The 19,491-nt window shown below is 28.0% G+C and overlaps 2 protein-coding genes across 2 annotated transcripts in view; one reads left to right on the forward strand and one right to left on the reverse strand.

Annotated features, from left to right (window-relative positions):
* LOC107452658 (U4/U6.U5 tri-snRNP-associated protein 1) overlaps positions 1 to 6,634 on the forward strand; it is a 39,471-nt gene extending 32,837 nt beyond the window's left edge. The window contains exons 25-29 of the mRNA XM_016069204.4: positions 1,339 to 1,423; positions 2,960 to 3,050; positions 3,170 to 3,392; positions 4,483 to 4,604; positions 6,539 to 6,634. Coding sequence (XP_015924690.1) covers positions 1,339 to 1,423; positions 2,960 to 3,050; positions 3,170 to 3,392; positions 4,483 to 4,604; positions 6,539 to 6,566 — 549 coding nt within the window. The 3' untranslated portion in view covers positions 6,567 to 6,634. The remainder of the gene's footprint in view (positions 1 to 1,338; positions 1,424 to 2,959; positions 3,051 to 3,169; positions 3,393 to 4,482; positions 4,605 to 6,538) is intronic.
* A 3,494-nt stretch (positions 6,635 to 10,128) lies between these two features.
* Positions 10,129 to 18,785, reverse strand: LOC107452652 (protein adenylyltransferase FICD). Its single transcript, XM_016069196.4, has 2 exons — positions 17,977 to 18,785; positions 10,129 to 13,380 (listed from the first exon to the last, which is right to left on the reverse strand). Exons 1-2 carry the CDS (start codon positions 18,473 to 18,475, stop codon positions 12,317 to 12,319), a joined length of 1,563 nt encoding a protein of 520 aa, XP_015924682.3. The 5' UTR covers positions 18,476 to 18,785; the 3' UTR covers positions 10,129 to 12,316.
* Between the last annotated feature and the right edge of the window lie 706 nt (positions 18,786 to 19,491).

Below are 19,491 nucleotides of genomic sequence, written 5' to 3' on the forward strand. Positions count from 1 at the left end.
TGTAAACATATTATGAGAAAAAAATACCAGTTAATAACCCTACTGCATCAAATAAGACTTTGAAAGAGTTTGAAAGGGAAGAATGACACTATATTAGGAAAAAAACATCTGAATTCATCAACCCTTTTTTTTTCCTTTTCTGTTTTTTTGGCATATTAGGGTAATTTCTTTTTAATATAACCTCAAGTTTCAGAAATATACATTTTCCACCAATAAAATATGATGTAGATTTTAATTCACGCTTTTTCATTCAAAAGGTAGAATTTTAATTAACATTATTAGTATTATTTTTTGAAAAAAAATTCATGTTTATTAATTACTTTCTACAGCTATGCAAGTCTATATTAAGACAGCATTAAATGTTTATTTTAATCTGTACTTTCAATCTCAAGAATCAAAACATTTTTAAAAATGTAATTTCAAATGTGTTGGAATTTAACACACACCAAGAAAGTAATTCCGTTAACTAAAATTTAATTAATGCAGTAATTTATTTAAATTAAATTTTAATACTAAGAAAAGAAAATAATAAAAGTATCAAAAATTTAAAACACTGTTTTTTTACTTTTAAAATCACTATATATAGATAAAAAATATTTGTTGATTTAAATCTATGATTTTTTTAAAAAAAATCATTTGATCTAAATCGTGATTTAAATCAAGCTGATTTAAATCAACGAACCCTGTATAAAACATAACTTTATAGGATGGATAAATATAGTAAATTATGGATAATAATACAAAATAAGAAACAAATGTATATATTTATGTAATTTGGTTTAATACCTAGTTACTTTTAATAGGTGTTTTTCAAATCCCCTAATGTAAATTTGAATATAAATGGGAGAAAAGATAAATAATAAATTTAGAAGTTGAGTAGATGTGTTTATGTAGATTGGCATAAATATAATATAGACCATACAAAAATACTAGTCAAGAAATATGAACAGCTTCTTACTCTTTATCCAATATACAATCTTTCTAAATAATCACATCAATATTTCAATCTATCCTTTTCTTACAACTTTCGGTTAAAATTACATTGTTAGAATGTGTCATAAAGAAATTTTTAATAATGCAAAAAATATTAACACCCAGAATTGTTATCTTAGTTTTACAACACAAATCCAGCAACAGATTTATGAATTTGTTATGTAATTTTTGTTGTGTTCTTTCATCTGGAATTATGAGCTATGGAAACTTAGACAGTAGTGTAAAGACACTTAAACCTATAAATGAATTTATAAATAACTATTTAAAATGTTTTCCTAAAATATTATTTTGGTTATTATCTACAATACTTTATATTTTATAATGAAATTGTTGATTGATTTCTAGATTAGAGAAAATGAGCCTATTTTAGAAGAAGAGCCTGATATAAGTTTAGGAGTTGCTGGAGCATTGAATCTTGCTACGAAAAAGGGTATTTTATGCTTATTGTTATTTATAATATATTTCATTAACGTTTCAATAAACTATTCTGAAATATTGATCAACACAATCTTCAATAAGGTTATTTCTATATATGCAGTCAGACCTATATTTAATGAAGTCGCTAAACCCCGGTAAAAAGTTCCTTATGTGGAAAATTCATTACTTGTATGTAGAAAATCATCATTTGAAATACTTAAACGACACAAGAAAAGTTTTCAATGCATAAACACTAGACATAATTAAAATTGCTATTGATACACCTTTATCTTGTAAATTATTATCTACTATAGAATTATTTCAAATTATTTTAACATTTCATCATATGAAGGTTTGGTGATTTCTTCCTTATTTTTGTCTTCATCTTCTTCGTCTTCCTCACAATTCATTGCTGTATTGTTTTTATTTTTCACACTGTCCAAAATGCCTGATTCAGTTAATGTTTTTGTGGTTGTAGCTTCAGAATCAATAAAAAGAAAATCATTAATCAGTACATCATCGTTCATTTCGTGGTTCTCTTTTTAAGTTCCTCTAAAGGAATATCATCCTCTCCCTCTACACTTTCCGAATTCTCCTCGGTGACTAAGAGTCCAGCTTTAGCTCTCAATTTCCATTTCAATCCAGCTCTCAATTTCACATTTTTTAATAATTCGGGATTGTCTATTTTTAAATGTTACGTAATTTTTAAAATTTTATGCTCAGGATTTCTGAGTATTTGACCCTGATTTTTTCTTTTTTTTTCTATTCTACATGGAATGAATTTAAGCTATCCAAGTTGGCTGTTTTTCCAATCTGCATTCCTAAAATTCTAATAAACTTAACCTAATATCTAATTAATTGGTATTCATGGAAATTAACCACTACAAGTTTTTATGGGTATTAGATTTTTATAAACAGATACAGAAAAATTTAATCTCCAAAATATTTTTAAGTTAATGTTATTTTTGCGTACTTACAGTCTCAGATTTCAATTTTCTCAACTATTTTTAATACTTTCTTTGTAGTTTGCAGACATTTTTATTTTAAGCATACAAATTTATTCAGCAAATAAATTCAAAGAAAACTTTTGATAAACTCTGGATATTAATCTTAATAAGAATTTAGCTCATTTTAAAATAACTGCAGATAAGCATCTGTCAGAAACTTGGGCCAATTGTGTATATCGGTGTAATGTTGGAAGCAATTTTGACAGTCAATAGGGAAATGGGAGAAATATTTTAGCTTAAAAAGACGCATTACGGATTAATATTTTAAGTTTGCTTGGCATCATGCTATTCCACAAGAATGAAGAAGTTGTTAAAATCAATGCATAAAGAAGAGAAGTTTTTTTAACGTAAAAGAAATTTAAATACTTCATATTTTTTAATTTTCTGAAACTTTTTTATTTCAAGATGCCATAAACTACACCCATAATTATTAAAAAACATAAAGATTAAAAAAAAATTTTTATTAATTTTAAACCACTAAGAACTAACATGCTTAGAACCACATCCAAAAGGTTAATATATCCTACTGTTATTTTTAATAGGGTACTTGGATAAAGAAGATACAAAACATTCCAGTGCTCCTCGATCTAGTACGCTTCAAGCACAGTCATATACTATAGAGGAGAAATTTTAGTGAGTATACTCTTATTTCATTTTCAAGGCTTTATTTCATGTTTAATCTAACTATTTCGTTAAATCATTAATAGACTTTTTTAAAGAATATCCTTTAATTATATATTTGCTTTTAATAGTGAAGATGACAAGTTTGGTAAACGTGACAGATATACAGGTCCTATTCAAGATTTTAAAGAAAAAAATAATTACAAGCCAGATGTAAAATTAGAATATATTGATGACAGTGGACGTTTGCTAACTGCAAAAGAAGCATTTCGTTATCTTTCTCATAAATTCCATGGGAAAGGACCTGGCAAGAACAAAGTGGATAAAAGAATGAAAAAGTTGGATCAAGATAACGTAAGAAAAAATTACATTAACTAAAAAATAAATTTTAGCTGAGTCCTTTTTGATATTTTCAAATCTACTGAAAGATATACTTAAATGTACAAGCATATAAAATAGTAATGGGATTCTTTTCTTTTTTAAAAAAATAAATAAGTGTTTTTTTTTTTTTTATATTACAATGAAGGGTGTTGTTTCATCATCCATTATGTATATCTGATTTATTGTACTCATTCAGTAGACTTCTAATGGAAGTATGTGAGCGTTTTAAGTTTTACTGCCTTTACAAGTTGCTATAGAAATAATAATTGCACAAGGTACTGTAAAAGTAACAGGCTGGTATAAATTGTCAATTAGAAGACTCTAATTTTCATTGGAAAACAAAGCCCCTTTAATGTGCTCTAGTTTAATATTACAGATTTTAAAAAAAGGAGCAAAATTTATTTACTGGTGAAAAAAAACTTCTTTTTCTAAGAAATATCAATTAAAATCTCAAATGTTAGAATTAACTTTGCCTCATTTTTGTTATCTTGCATAGTAAGTGTTGTTTCGTCAAATTAGACTTTTTTCTTTTGTAATATATGTATTTACATACACAAAATTTTAATTTTGTGTTCAGAAAGTAAATTAGGTTCATTGTTTTAACCACAATAGAATTGCATTAAAATTATTCTTTTCTTATCTTAAATTTTCATTCAGAGTAATTCTTAATTGAATTGTTTTCAGAAACACAAAAAATATATTTTTTGTTACATATTTTTTGCACTCTTATTTTAGTTATTCATGTATACAAAAGCAAGACAGTTGAAAATTATATATCCTTCCTTAATGTCTTGTTTTTATTTCCTTGAATTTCAATCTTACCAAATTATTTTATGGTGAATCATTTAAGATAAAAGAACTGCTCAATTGACAGTCTTGCAAGCTACTTTTGTTACAATTAAATCACTTATTAGCATTTCCAGGCTTTTCATGAAATTTTCAATCACAAAGAATGTATTTTTCTCAAAAATAATAAAATTCAATTGCTATGTGATGAAAAGAGCATATATGATTTTTGATGTTAAAATTTAATGACTAAATAAGGTGTCATATTTTGTTTCAGAGATTAAAACAAATGAGTTCAACAGATACTCCCTTAAACACTGTTAAGTTGCTCCAACAGAAACAAAAAGAAACACAATCTCCATATATTGTACTCAGTGGTGGAAACAAAACACTAACCCAGTAAGTATGATAAGCATTTTCTAAATCAAATTAACATTGTTATGAAAAGTATATACGTTTTATTAAAAATATGCTGGAATTATTAAAATAACAAAATGCTGTATTCTTCTTAAGAATGTGAATACTTAATTTCATAAAACTGATTTCAACCCATGTTTAATAATATAAGTGTCACTTTTAAAAATCTTGGAAGATTCTTAATTACTCTTAAATTAATTAACTTTATTCAACAAAAAAAATACTGTTTACTTTTCTGCAAGATCCACATACATCATTCACAAAATTTAGTTTTTGTTGCTACCAAAGACTACCTCACATACAATTCCACCTGCCAGATAATATGGAACAATTGTGGTATAAAGAGAAATAACTAAATTAATAATTTGTTACTAAAAAATTATACTTAAATATTAAATTATAATACAGTTTCAATATTAAATTATAATACAGATCCTAACTTGTGTTAATATGACTGTGATATGAATCTGTACCTCTTACATTAATTTAAATTTGTTTCTAATACCTATAAAATTAATAAATTCCATTTAATAAATATTCTACTAGAATACAAATAATTGTACGGATCTTTTAATTAGATATTTCTAAATTTTCATGGCAAGCTATTTAGTCGTTACTTAAAATTAAGACTTAAATGCAAAAAAAAAAATATCAGATTTTTTTAAACATAAATAGAAATTTACGAACATAAAATATTGTCGTTCCACAGTTATATAATAAAGGCGCACACATGGATACACTTGAGATATAATTTAAAATTTATTTTAAAAAATAAAGTATATCGGTTTAAGCAACAAAATTAAAATATAAAAGCTGTTATTTCCAATATATATTTTTTAAGGGAAAAAATTTTTTTCTTTCACTGCTTGCTAAACAAAAATAAGTTGAATATATAGAAGTATTAAAAAAATATGTAATGCTTTTGGAATAAAATCATCCTGTTACCATGGAGCCTTACAAGTTTGCAGATACTTTAGGATTGTATGCATAAATAATTTTATTCTGCCCCATTCTTTATCCTTCTTATGTTCCTTGTTAATATCTAATCTTCAAATTATGGATTGTGTGAATATCATTTATTTTCACAAGGTGTTTACTGTTTTTTCTTTTTTTAAACCCAACTTTGTGGTGAAATATGCTGACATTCAATTTTGGATTTGAAATTAAGAATAATTATGTTTAAAAATGCTATAAAGTCTGAAACTGTAATCAATTTAAACAGTTAATGTATAATTTAGTAATTCTGCCTGAGTGATGTTTTTTAACTACGAAAACCTGGTTTCTTTCTTGTGTAAGAAACTATTTATTACTATTGCTACTTAATGGAAAAGAGAAGCAAAGCAGAAAAATGTTTGTACAAATTTGTCCTAAGTGCCTGTCTGTTAAAAATGTAAAATCTTTTCCCGACCATAGGTTCAGTACAATTATGTGTACTAAATTACTGTTAAGATAATGTTTGAGTGTCATTAAAATAAATTACTCTAATTAGTAATATTAGGTGTGAAACAGGGCCTAACTAAAATGGAATTTTTTTTTTTTATAAATGATCCTAAAATATTATTAATTTTCCAAGAGACATTTATACTGCTGTTTATTTTGATCGATCTCATCAAAATAGAGATAGAAAAATGAACCTAAAATAGAGCTTTAGAAAGTATTTTTTTATTACCAACTTTTGGTTGTGGCTATTATAATAACTTACAAGTGTGTGTTTGAAGAAACAAGCAAATATTTTTATAACCTTCATAAATCTCTTCTGGAAAACTTGTTTTTTTACAACCCTGATCTTTCAGTCCTTTGGTACTATATAGAAATAATTTCTATTTGAAAATGTTTACCCAAACTAGTAAGAAGAAGTAGATTATATTTATTTTTGTATAATTCCATATACTAATGAGGTTAAATTTGTTTTTCAGAACGATGATATCAAAGACAAAATCCTGAAAAGTGTATGTTTTTCACCAGCAAAATACTATATTATGAATCTGTATATAAAACAATTGCCTAAGTTAGTTGTTCAATTTTAATGTGTTGTTTCCATCTTTTTAATTACTTTTTGCACAAAATACTGATACAATTTTAATTAAGTCATGATTAGGACTGGGAGATATATCACGAATTATCGATTTAATGCATACATCGGCATTTTTTTCTTGCGAGCATCATAAATCTGATTTAAGTGGCTGATATACGAAGACGTTCATGATTTAACATATGAGGATCTTTGCCTACGTTAATGCTGTTACCAGGCCGACGAAAACTGTTTTGATTCCATCTAGCTGCAAGGATGTTGATTTCGTCTTGCTACGAAAACGATGTTTTTTTCATGATGTTGAATAGCAAAGAGACAATTGGATTAGAAATCACGGTTTCATGCATGGATCGGCAAAGAAATGTCGAAAGCAGTACATAGTTTCTTTATGCATCTTTTTCCCCACGGGATTTTACACTTCTTGGAAATTATTTTCAGTGGGAACGACATTATTTTGTGGTTGCTCTGCATTTTATTATGTCAGGATTTAAGGTTTCTTGTAAATTAGTTTCAGGTAGGACTTGATCATTGTGCATTATTGCGTCACTTTTTTTTTCGTCAGTCCAGATATAACGTTTCTTCTCAATAAATTTCAGTAGGCCTACTATAATTTAAAATCGCTGTTATTTTGATTTGATTTTCCATTCTGAATGCAATCTATTAATGAATGGAAATTAATAAAAAAGGATTCATTGTTCTGTTTTTTTTTTTCATATTAAACAATACAATTTAAGAATGGTATTTTGTATTTATGTAATTAATACTTTGTTATAAAAAGTTTTTTTTGTAAATTCATTTAATGCACATAAGTATAATAATTTGATGATTATTTTTAAACCAATAAATCTTCAGTTTTAAATTATAAAAAATTAAGACAAAGTCCACATTTATTTTGAATTTTTTTTATTTTTATCTTCTTTTTTTTTTAACTCAACGCTTTATTTTTATTCAAGTTTTTTAAGCCATTTTCTCTAAATATTTTAAGATTTTTCTCAATCTGTATAAGTTATTTGTTCTTTTAATCAATATTTTAAATTCTTTAAACCGTTAGTTTTTATTTTTGAGAAAATGAAAACAAAATTTGTTTTATGCATTTACTTTAAGAAAAGAAAAAAACTTGGCAATTAGTTAAAATGACTACATTTTTTTTTAATGAAATAAAAGTTAAGCAATATTTTGGCACTTTAAAACCAGTTTTTTTTTTATAATTTAACAATAGTGCTATTGATTTTAGTATATTTTTTCAATTTTTATTAAAATTCTTTCAATATGTGTTCATTTGATAATTTGTTCAATAATCAGTATGATTTTTAAACCAATAAGTCTTATGTCTATTTTATTTTTAAAAAATAGGTATATGTAAACAAATAAAATAATAATAAATAATACAAAACTTACATTTAATTTTACGTTTATTATTTACAAAATTTGACCATTAATCAATATTACTTAATTATTTTAAATAATAGAATAACAATGTTTCGAAAGCAAGTTTTTTTTCTTCCAACAAATGATTAAAAATTGTTTTGCTTAAATGTACAATAACTTTTGTTTATTTTTTACAATTATTTTCCTTCATTTTATTTTTAATACTGTGTGGGTAAAATATTTTGCTAGAATTTTATTATTTTTTTTAAACTAATAAATCTTGAATTGTTTTTAATTTAAAAAAAAAAATTAAAACAAAGCTTGTACTTGTTTTTACTTTGAGACATTGGTCTAAATCAATCTTTATTAATATAATTGAAAAATTAAGCATGATAATGTTACAGAAGCATATTTTTTATTTATTTTTTGATTGATTTAAGATTTTTAATTGTGTAATTTGACTCGAAAGAAATAATTTTCAAACATGTTATATTGCGATACATCCCTAAGTCTAATAGATGATATATCACAGTATAAAATTTTTTACATCACCCAGTCCTAGTCATGATTTAATGTTGATAGTGTGAATATGGAATTATATATATTAGGTGATAGTTAAAAATGAGAAAATTGAAATTTTTTTCAACCTGTAGGGACCATGATTAAGTTGGTTTAATGTTTTTACTCTTGTGGATAAAAACTTAATCTCCTTTACATTAAAACCGATAAGATATTTTTACACATATCATTTCCAATTTAAAGAGCTATATATATAATTTTCAAAATTCCCATGCATTTAGAATTTTTGACTTCAAACTTTCTTAAAAGATTATTTATGAAGAAAACTTGTAAAATGACAAAAATATATACATAAGAACAACACAATAATAGTTGAACAGTTTATTAATATCTATTTATATAATTGTTGACATTAAATTTTATGACAAAGACTGAAACTTGATTTGTCAAAATAATCTCAAAGTTATATAAAGTGAATAAATAAACTGATATTGGTAGTTGGACTAATGGATTCACTGCCAAGTTAACTTCAGGATAATATCCTTCTTACCATCCAGCATTACCAGAAAGGTAATTGTCAAAATATTCGAAAAGTCATATTGTGAACTTTTATATAATGGATTTTTTTTTTTTTATGGTTTTTTTTTTTTTTTTCATTTACTAATTAAAGCAAAGTATGAGGTAAAATTTATTAATAGTATTTAATATTTAAAAAAAATTTAATAGGATATTTCTAACTAAAATAGTTAAAATTATTAATTAGTTACTACAAACCAATCACTAAATAAAATCAGTTTTTTTTTTAAGTTAAAATTCAACATTTTAAGGAATTTTAAAAACAAGAAACAATTCTTCAATAAGATATCTAATAAAATCCAAATTGGATAAAAAAACATTGCTTGAAAAAATTATTTTAAGTTACTCTGGGTTGAACATGCGTTAGCACAGAAATAAATTATAACAATTGAAATTTGCTTATTACCAGCAAATTAGTTTACTTACATCATCTTTTTTTTTAAATTTTTTATTCCATTTATAATATAAATTGTATACATCTTTCCTTTACTTCATTATCAGCGAAATCGGACTTCAAAAAATTGCACCATCAAGAATATATTAATGATCATGTCAAAAAAATATATTTTAGATTTAAATAATTTTTAAAACAAAATTACAGATAATTTGAGTAATTTTTTTAAAAAAGTATTTTAATTCATGCCAACCATGTTAGTCAGTTTTTATAAAAGTATTTCAAGTTTTATTAAAAGAGTTAAAATTATTCTTTTTCTTTATAAAGTTTATATTTTTTTATTTTAACTTCAATTATCTTAACAAAGAAAGGCAATTTTTTTTTATTTAAATTAAAGACTTAAATTGCTGAGTTTGACTTGAATTGTTAAGGACTGTGTAGGATTTAAAAAATTCTACAGTAGTGTAACTTCTTAATATGATATACAGGTTGAGTCATTTATTCTTTAAAATGAAAGTACTTTACGAATGTTCCTAAATTACATTCATGAAGAAAAATAAAAGATAAACATTATCTTTATTTCTCAGATCTTGGTTTCAATAAATAAGTTATGGGCATTTTTAAAATATAAATGATATTTACCAGAGCAAGAAAAATAGTCATAAAAGTTATATAGCAGTGTTTCCATAATTAGTTTCCAACAATAGATATTTTTTTAAATATAAGTCATCTTTCTTATAGTTTTCATGATAACTTCAGAGAAATTAAATGACATACATAAATAACACACTTTGGTATCTAAAGAATATAAGATTTAGCTGAAGCAGTAATTTAAAAGCAAGTAATTATATACATCTTAAAACTTATCTTTACAAATAAATAAATAGAATATACAAGAAGCATAACATGTAAATAAATTATCACAGGTCAGAAATACACAGTTTCAAAATAACACAATCTACCTAAAAGCATATAAAATTTAAAAAATACTCAAACAAGAAATTTGTGAAAAGTATATTCACTTTTTTTAAGTTTCAACATAGATGTTGTATGCAATTTGACAAATGCTGAAAACTTATGAACAGCAGTTTTTAAATAAAATAACTTTAAGCATAGTCCATTTTAAATAAAATTGCTATTGTAAACAACAGAGTACATTTTTAACTAGCTTATTACTTCGCAATTAAAAAAGCAAAAAAAAAATATTCAAAAACATTTCAATTGTAATTTTAAATGGGTGAAATTTTCAAAACAAACAAAATTGATTAGGTTCAAATAATCTTGTTTTAAAGTATGTAAATAATAATAATTTAAATCAAGGAATCATGACTTAATTTTTCAACAGCTTAATATATTTTAGCACAGTACTTAAAGCAAAGAATGTTTCGAGACTGGCTTTTGTTTTATTTTTTACTTACTAAAGCCTACTTACATCTAAGCAAATAACTACAAACATTTGCTGCTCAGATTAATAATGCCATCAAATTCAGTTATATAAAGGTCAGTGTTCGGTCAACTTACATAATTTGAAATAGAGTTGATATGATCTGTATGATCCTTTTCCAAAATAAGTTTGATTTCAGTTGAACAACATCTACCCTAAACAATATTCAAGCTTTCAAAAAGACTAATGCTTAAAGGGAGAAACTTTTTATCCGAGTTAAATATTAAAATTTAGATGAATAACTGTTAAAATTCCAAAGAAAACTAATTTAGTTCAAAACAGAAGATAATCATATTTTAAATAAAAAATGTTACATGCAACTTTGGTATTATAAGGTTATGCATAAATTGAATGTTCATGAACAAACAACTGTTTTATGTTAAAAATTATGTCAACTGTTTCTTGCTCACTCATCTGTTAACTTCTAAGGGTACAAAATTTCACAGCATGCTGAGGAGAGAAAAATTGCAACTTATACTTTTTACTCTAGTATGTTGTTGTTTCTAATCCCAGTTGGGATAGCGGAGCTATACCAGATCCATGAAGCCGCGAATCTTCAAAAAATCGAGGAAAAGGAGAGGTCTCTCAAGAACCTCTTCGATGGCGAAATTTACTCTAGTATAATGTAAGTTGATAGCTAAAAATATTAAAATGAAATAAATTCTTTCAGCAAGTTATTTAGAATTTGGTATTATTCCCCTTCTTGGAATTTCATACTTTAGTATGAAATTCCAAGACAACTACGATCTTAACACCTTAAATAATTTTAACCTTCTTTACATTTCAATAAATCTTAAGTGATGGTACAAATTTATGAGACAAGAATGTATGAATAACAAAAGAACTTAGCAGTTATAATATTAGTACAATAAAAATTGATTTTCAAAATACGCTTATAATGAGAAAATTAAACGTTATATAATAGAATTAAGTATACGAAAATTGCAAACTAATGCAATAAAATATAAAAGCCATTTGTTATGCTAACTCTACCAGGAGACATAAATAAACTGATAGAAGTAAAATTAGTTTACCTATTTACAACAACAATAATTGCTCATTCCATTTCATAAATATTGAAGTAGGCAAGGGAAAAATGCATTAATGAGCAATACAAAGAAAGAACAACAAAGGCATTTATTAGTGTTCAGCAAATAAGAAATACTTGTTTTTAAATTAAATTATACGCAAAGAATTATTGTACAGTTCACTCAAGGTTTCAATTTAAAATTTTATCAATGGTACTAAAAATAAAAGATCAGAATGATTTTTAAAAAATACACATGAAAAAGTGACTAGCTATACCTCTACATATTGCAAAAACTTAATTTAAATTATTTCATTAAAATATAATTAACTTATCATAATACTATGATGTCATTATTATCGAAACTTATTGGCTCCAGAGCCATCAAACACTTAGAACTGTAATCGTTTGCATGTAAGTAAACATTTAAGGTACACTCGGTACAATGTGCAATAAAGCGAACAAAAGGTCTAACATCACCTTCATTAGCCAGTTGTAAAGTGCGAAAGTAATAATTCCGCTCATTGTTCCTGATAATAACAGGAGGATAGCCATATCTCATTAGAATCATGTTCATAATCAAACGTGCTGTACGTCCATTTCCATCTACGAAAGGATGAATGTATACCAATTTATAATGAGCTAAAGCAGCTTGTTTAACTGGATGTAATTGCAAGAACTCATAAGATTGAAGCCATTCTACAAACTCTTGCATTAAATATGCAAGCTCTGATGCACGAGGAGGTGTATGCTCAGCAACAAATACTTGAGATTGACGAAACGAACCACCAATTAAAGGCTTGACATGACCTAAAACCAATTTATGAACTTCTAATATGTCAAAAACAGTAATTACATCTTTAGTGACTAATTGTTTATCAATATATCGTAGAGCTGATTCAACACCAACAACTTCCATGTGTTCAGTTAGACTTTTACCATTAACCGGCAGACCTGTTTCAATAACCATTCTTGTATCTTCTAAGGACATTGTATTTCCTTCAATTGCAACAGTGTGATAAATATGCTGGAAATAGAGCTCCTTTTTAAGTCGATTTAAAGATGGATTGTTGTGGTTCAGTTTGATTAACTCAATATGTTTTTTGTCTATTCTTTTAAGTTCTTTCTCATCTAATTCGTTAACTAATGGTGAAGTTCGCTTTCTATTCACGAGTGCACGAGAATGTTCAGGACTCACTGTTAGGGCTCTGAAAAACATCTGGTCAGCTTTAATAAAATCTTTTTCTCTTTCTTCAACAAATTCTCCATAATGGTTGAGTACATCCGGATGAAGAGGTTGTAAAGCTAAAGCATGATGGAACAATTTTTGTGCTTTCTCAAATTTATTAGATTGCTTCATTTTCAAAGCCATTTGAACAGCAGACAAAGCTTCATTCTCTGAAATAAAAAAGTTTTATTTAGATACTATTATTTAAAAATATACTAACAACATATCAGTTTCAGTACAATAGCTTGCAATCATTAACTAGGTATGAATTTTTTAATCATAAATTAAAAATATATTACAAGTAGTATTTATATTATTTTGGGAATATAAAATAACATAAATACCATCTATATATAAATTATTATGTTACATAAATTTCAATATAAAACTAAAATAACTATTTTTTTCTTAAAAAATGAATGTGAAAAGCTATTAACTTCTAAGTACTACTACATTAAAATTTATTAATTTAAATTGAATCTATTTTTATGAAGCCAGGATAGCTTAGTTAGAAGGGTCCTAGAGGTGAGTTCGATCCCTGCCGGCCAGAGGTGAATGGTGTACGTTAAATCTGTCGGGTCACAGTCCTCCATGTTCCCATAATAAATCATATCTCTGGGGGTACTAAATTGGAAATTGAATGTTCTCTGGTTCAGATTAGAATCTGTGAATGGGTCCGCTCCCGCTCTGTACACAGGCTGCGACGTGTGTATGGCTAAAGTCGTATTCTCAGCCATAGATGGGGCTACTGAAAATAGGAAACGCACTCTCTGCTTCAAATTCTCATAGCTTCACCAAGCAGGGTTGCTGGTATTGAAAGTGACATTATCAACAACACTATTTTTATAATACGCAATGAACATTGGCATAAGTCATTTTTAGTTTTTCTAGTTTGTCCAGTTTCTTCTTTCAGAGCATAAGACATCCCATTAATGGATTCAATCTTGTCCTTGAAAAAACAATTTTCTTCAAATTAAATTCCAAGACTGATTTTTTAGTTTTGTTTAATACTACAATATTTTGAAGACTTCATAAGAAATTTTATGAATCAGCAGTATAGTTAAACCTAAAAGCCCCCAAGTAATGCATACGTAAAGAGATAATTATTTGTCATATAACAGAAATAATTGAAAAATACATCATCATTTAGTAACAAAACACAAGTTATATTTTATTTGAATATAGGAAAATATATACAAATAATCAACACGTTGTCATTTTTAAGAACATTTTTGGAAATGACCCTACATAAAGAGATATTCTCCTCCCTCCCTCATGTAGTTATTTTCCTTATGACAATTTTTCTTGCTTTTGGCATATTTTACAAAATTAATACTTTAATATCGATCGAATTCATATTTTGGATATATTTCTGTATCGTGATCTGGTGCACCAACTACAATCGTCAAATGAATTTTAAATGTGCAATTTTTTTATTTAAAAAAAATTAAAGATTCGCTCAAGGGTGGTTACGAGTTTTACTTTTTAAGTTGTTCCCTTTCTATATTTTTTAAATATAATTTTCTTTTCAAGGGTTGTTGACAGAAATCGTCAAGGACTGACGATTACTCTGCCATAGATCACAATATGGAAATTTTTCTCATAAGTTTTAATACGTCAAAATTATTAATCTTAGACTTACAATATTGTGTGAGCAGATATATAAATATATCTGCTTTCAAGCAAAAATTTTATATAAATGTTTTTATGGTATACATACCAAAAAGTTCTTTTTCCATGGAATTGGACAGAATATCAAGAGCTATAGTCAATAGCCAAAAAAATTTGTGACAAATGTCAGACCTTATAAACATTGCCTTGGGAACAGAGGCGTTTTTTTTCCCTTTTCTTTTAATAATTTAGGGAAATGTAACAGACTCTTTCAATATTGATACATATTTACACAAACTGATATCGTTAATAAAACTATCCAGTTCTTGTACTCAGACTTAGAATAAAATCTATAGAAGTTTACCAGGAGGTAACTGTGATACATTTTTTAACTTACCCGTTTCGTGGTGCATAAATATATTATATATACAGTGAACTCTCGCTACTACGATATCCGATACAACAATAACTCCCTCTATTACGATAATGTTCCGTGGTCCCGCCAAACTTGCATATGGATTAATGTTATCTTCCTCTCAATATAACGATATTCTCTGAAGCAGTAAACCTCTGTAAAACGATTTTTTTTTTCAAATTTCAACATTATTTTCTATTTTTTTTTATTGGTTTTCAAATAATGTAAAATGCCTTTTTGTCATCTTTTACCATTTTTTTCAACTTTTCTGATAAAAGGGTCACTGCTGGTTATGATCTTTCACTCCACTGTTATTTCTTTTCACATCAGAGAATGGCTTTTGTATTCAAATTTCATTCCCCCACTGTTGAGGTACTTAGACCACCCTAAGAGCTTCATGTTTTAGAATTGCCTCCCTCAGTTCTTAAGAAATCACCATTGTAACATCATGAGTCATAAATGACCACACACATCACAGTAATACCTGCTACCCTGAGAAGGTACTGTTTCTGTAGAAGGTGGGTGGAGCACGTTTATTGAAATTGAGGAGGAGAAAAAAATGTATACTGACCATTGGTCATCATTCATCACTTAATCCCTGATTTAAACTACACCTGGTGTTTTCATGAGCTAGCGCAAATTCTACGATCAGAGCTTTTCGCATTTAGTGCTGCTAACATTTTCAACTTGGGGAGTCTTCTGTGTATTGGATATTTTTTACTAGTGTAATTTAGCATAAGATGGCAGGGAGAGAGCAACTTTCATTTCAAGATAAACTTAACGTTATTAAAGATATTGATGATGGAATGAAACAGGTTGATGCAGCTAGAAAATACGGATTATCTCAATCTACAGTTGCAACGTTTCTAAAGAAAGGAAAACAGATCGAAAATACTGTAAGTTCAAATTTAATTAATCCAAAGCGTAAACGACTAAAAGTCGCAACTAATGAAAACATTGATGCTGCCGTCTTAAAATGGTTTCAAGAGATGAGAGCAACAAATATCCCGATAAATGGGCCCTTGTTATGCACACAAGCACGTAAATTCGCAGTAATGCTAGGGAACGAAACTTTTAAAGCTAGTAATGGTTGGCTAATGCGTTTTCGGGATCGACATGGAATAACTTTCCAGGAAGTTCACGGAGAGAAAAAATCTGCTCCGATTAACGAAGCAAATGAATGGAAGCAAGAGAAGATGACAGATATTCTTCAAAAGTATAAACCAGAGAACGTTTATAACGCAGATGAAGCTGGGCTGTTTTTTCAACTCCTTCCCGATCGAACATTGGCATTTAAGGGTGAAAAAAAATCAAAAGCAGAGATTGACTGTTCTTCTGTGTGCCAATAGCACAGGGACATACAAAATGCAACCTCTTGTTATCGGCAAATCATTAAAGCCGAGGTGTTTCAAGAATGTGAAAAGTCTTCCCGTGTAATATAAAGCCAATAAAAAAGCTTGGATGACTTCTAAGTTTTTTTCTGAATGGTTGTTTATGTTAGATAAAGAAATGAAAAGGAGGAAGAAAAAAATTGCTTTATTAATTGATAACTGCACCGCTCACACCTCAATTCCAAAACTACACAGCGTCGAAATTGTTTATTTCCCGGCCAACTGCACTTCGATTTTGCAGCCACTCGACATGGGCATAATCAAGTGTTTCAAAGGATACTACAGGAAGCGTTTGGTTGAATCGATACTTGTCAACATCGAAAATAAAGTAGAAGATCCTTTTAAAACTGTGAATGTCAAGGAAGCATGTGATATTATTGCTGGTAGTTGGTGGGAGGTAACAGAAAAAGCTATTCAAAATTGTTGGGAAAAGGCCGGTTTGTGAGTCTTGGAAGATGAAATTGTTTCTAATAGTGAAGAAAATTCCACAGACAGTGATCTTTCAGATAATCAAGAATTTGTTTTGAATCTTCAAAAATCTTTATCCCAACTTGAGGAAAAAATGGGTAAAACATATGGTGTTAACGTGGAGGACTATTTAACTGCCGATGACGATCTCACAATTTTCGCAGGAGTTAGTGATGAAGAGATTCTCTCTGAAATTACGGATGAAATGGAAAATAATGATGAGGAAGAAGATGTTGATGATGACCCATGTGTATCACAGTCCGTATTGTCACCCCATGAAGCTCTTCAATCCGTAAAATCACTAAAGACATTTTTCTCAAGTCTTCCATTCACAAATGAAAATCATTTTCGGGCATTGGACTCTATGCATACTTTGTTGGTTGGCTTAACAGTCAGAAAAATTAATAAACAAACAAAAATATCAGATTTTTTTCAATAAAAATGTTTTTTTAAGGTAAGTTTACAATCTTATGTTCTGTATTTATATCCATTTTTTTTAATGCTTAACCGTAACAAATTCGTTCGCAAATTTATTTTTTCGATAATATATAAATATATTTATAGTTAATGAATATATAACATTAAATTTCAAAAAATCTTATTGCGTCCCAGAATTATGTGGGCCCTCGATATAACAATATATCCCTCTACAACAATATTCTTATTTGGTCCGCAAAATATTGTTGTAGCGAGGTTTTACTGTATATATATTTCTTTTTTTTAGCGTCCAGTTTTGGCCAAAACTTGGCAACCAATTTAGCACAGCTATCAATATGGAAAATTTTTTATACTACAGATATTACCTAATGTTTTCATATGTATTTGAAAGTTTGGTTGGGATATTTTATTAAATATTACAAAAAAGTCTATACATTACATACCAGTTCCTTTTGCTTGATTTCTTTGACTACGTCGTATAACGGGAACTTTGTTGATTTCAATTAAATCTTCGGTAACGGCTATGTCAGATTCATCGGGAAGAAATAAAGTTGAATCATCTCTTTTTCGAGAAGAAGAAAAAATATTATTTCCATTGTATGGTGCTGGATCACTAGAATCTACAGGATATTGATTTTCATATAATCTCAATTCTAGATTAGAGGTATAAACATATGAATCGTCATCTTCTTCCAATAATTTATGCTTGTAAGAGAATTTATCCTGCTGATCTTTATGTTCGTAGTATTTGTAAAATGTTGGATGCCAATAGGAGAGGCTTACTATGATGAATAAAGCTGTAAACGCTAATATGAAAGATATGCTAAACACGCATAATGTTGTTTTACCACATCTATGAGAATACAGATTAAAAAATAAGCCCTGTGATAGTCCTGCATATTCTACAACTTTTCTAGTAATATACGCCATAATACCATTCATCTTAAATCTAAAATTGAACCTGATCTAACTTTTAAGAGGATTTTAGGAAAATATAAAAATTTTAGGAATTCTTCAGCTAAAAACTAATTTCCGTGTCAAGAAGTGCATGTCGCACATTTTTTGACAACATAAACAGAGCACTTCATACTTGTTCTAGAAATGAATTGCCTTCAGAATCAGCGGAAACGTCTAAACTTTTTACACCTTTTTCTCAGTTGTGCATGTAAAATATACCACTTGTTTCATACGGTATTTTTAAAAGTTGATAAAGATTCATCATTACGAACGCTTAACCATGACGTCATTTTCCCTGAAAAAAATGTGTAGTTAGCGCATGCGCAAATTAGTCAATGTTTCGCAAATTGAAACGCGTTCAACTACCTATTTTTGCTTATTTGTGATTCATATGAATTACTTTAGGATTATTTTCGCTGCAAAATTCAACCTGATTGACGCGCCTGCGAGTGTTTCTAAACTACAGTGCTATTCGCGATTGCAACGCTCGCATACGCCATCTGGGGAGAAGACCGGTCCGAATCCTTCCCTCTCCTCCTCTTTTCAGTTGTATAGAAATGTACTACGATATTTTTCCTTTTCTTAACATTTTTTTTTCGAATGGCAGGCACTGAACTTTATTCGTTTCACCCCAGAAGATGCTGGAGGTGTTACTCATTTCGCGTTATCCAGTGGGCACCTGTGAACCAAAGTCACGGAGGCGAGTAACATTGCCCACGCGACACTGCCGCAAACCCGTTCACAGGGTGGGCCACATTCACACATCGCACACAACAGAGGACAACACAAGAGAGAGAAACATCCATGCCCAGAGCGGGATTCGAACCCGCTGCCATTGGCTTCGCAGTCAGGAGCGTTAACCGATCGGCCACCTGGCCGGCCCTTTTCTTAATATTTTTCGTATTTAATTGCTAAAAGCATTTTTTTTTTAAATTTCCATCCTTTCAGAACAATGCTTAATGTAGTTTTCAGTTCCATATAGCTTCCTAACTTAAAATATT

Source organism: Parasteatoda tepidariorum, chromosome 3 (assembly GCF_982258835.1).
Source record: "Parasteatoda tepidariorum strain Cologne lab strain chromosome 3, Ptep-v5.0, whole genome shotgun sequence".
NCBI lineage: Eukaryota > Metazoa > Arthropoda > Arachnida > Araneae > Theridiidae > Parasteatoda > Parasteatoda tepidariorum.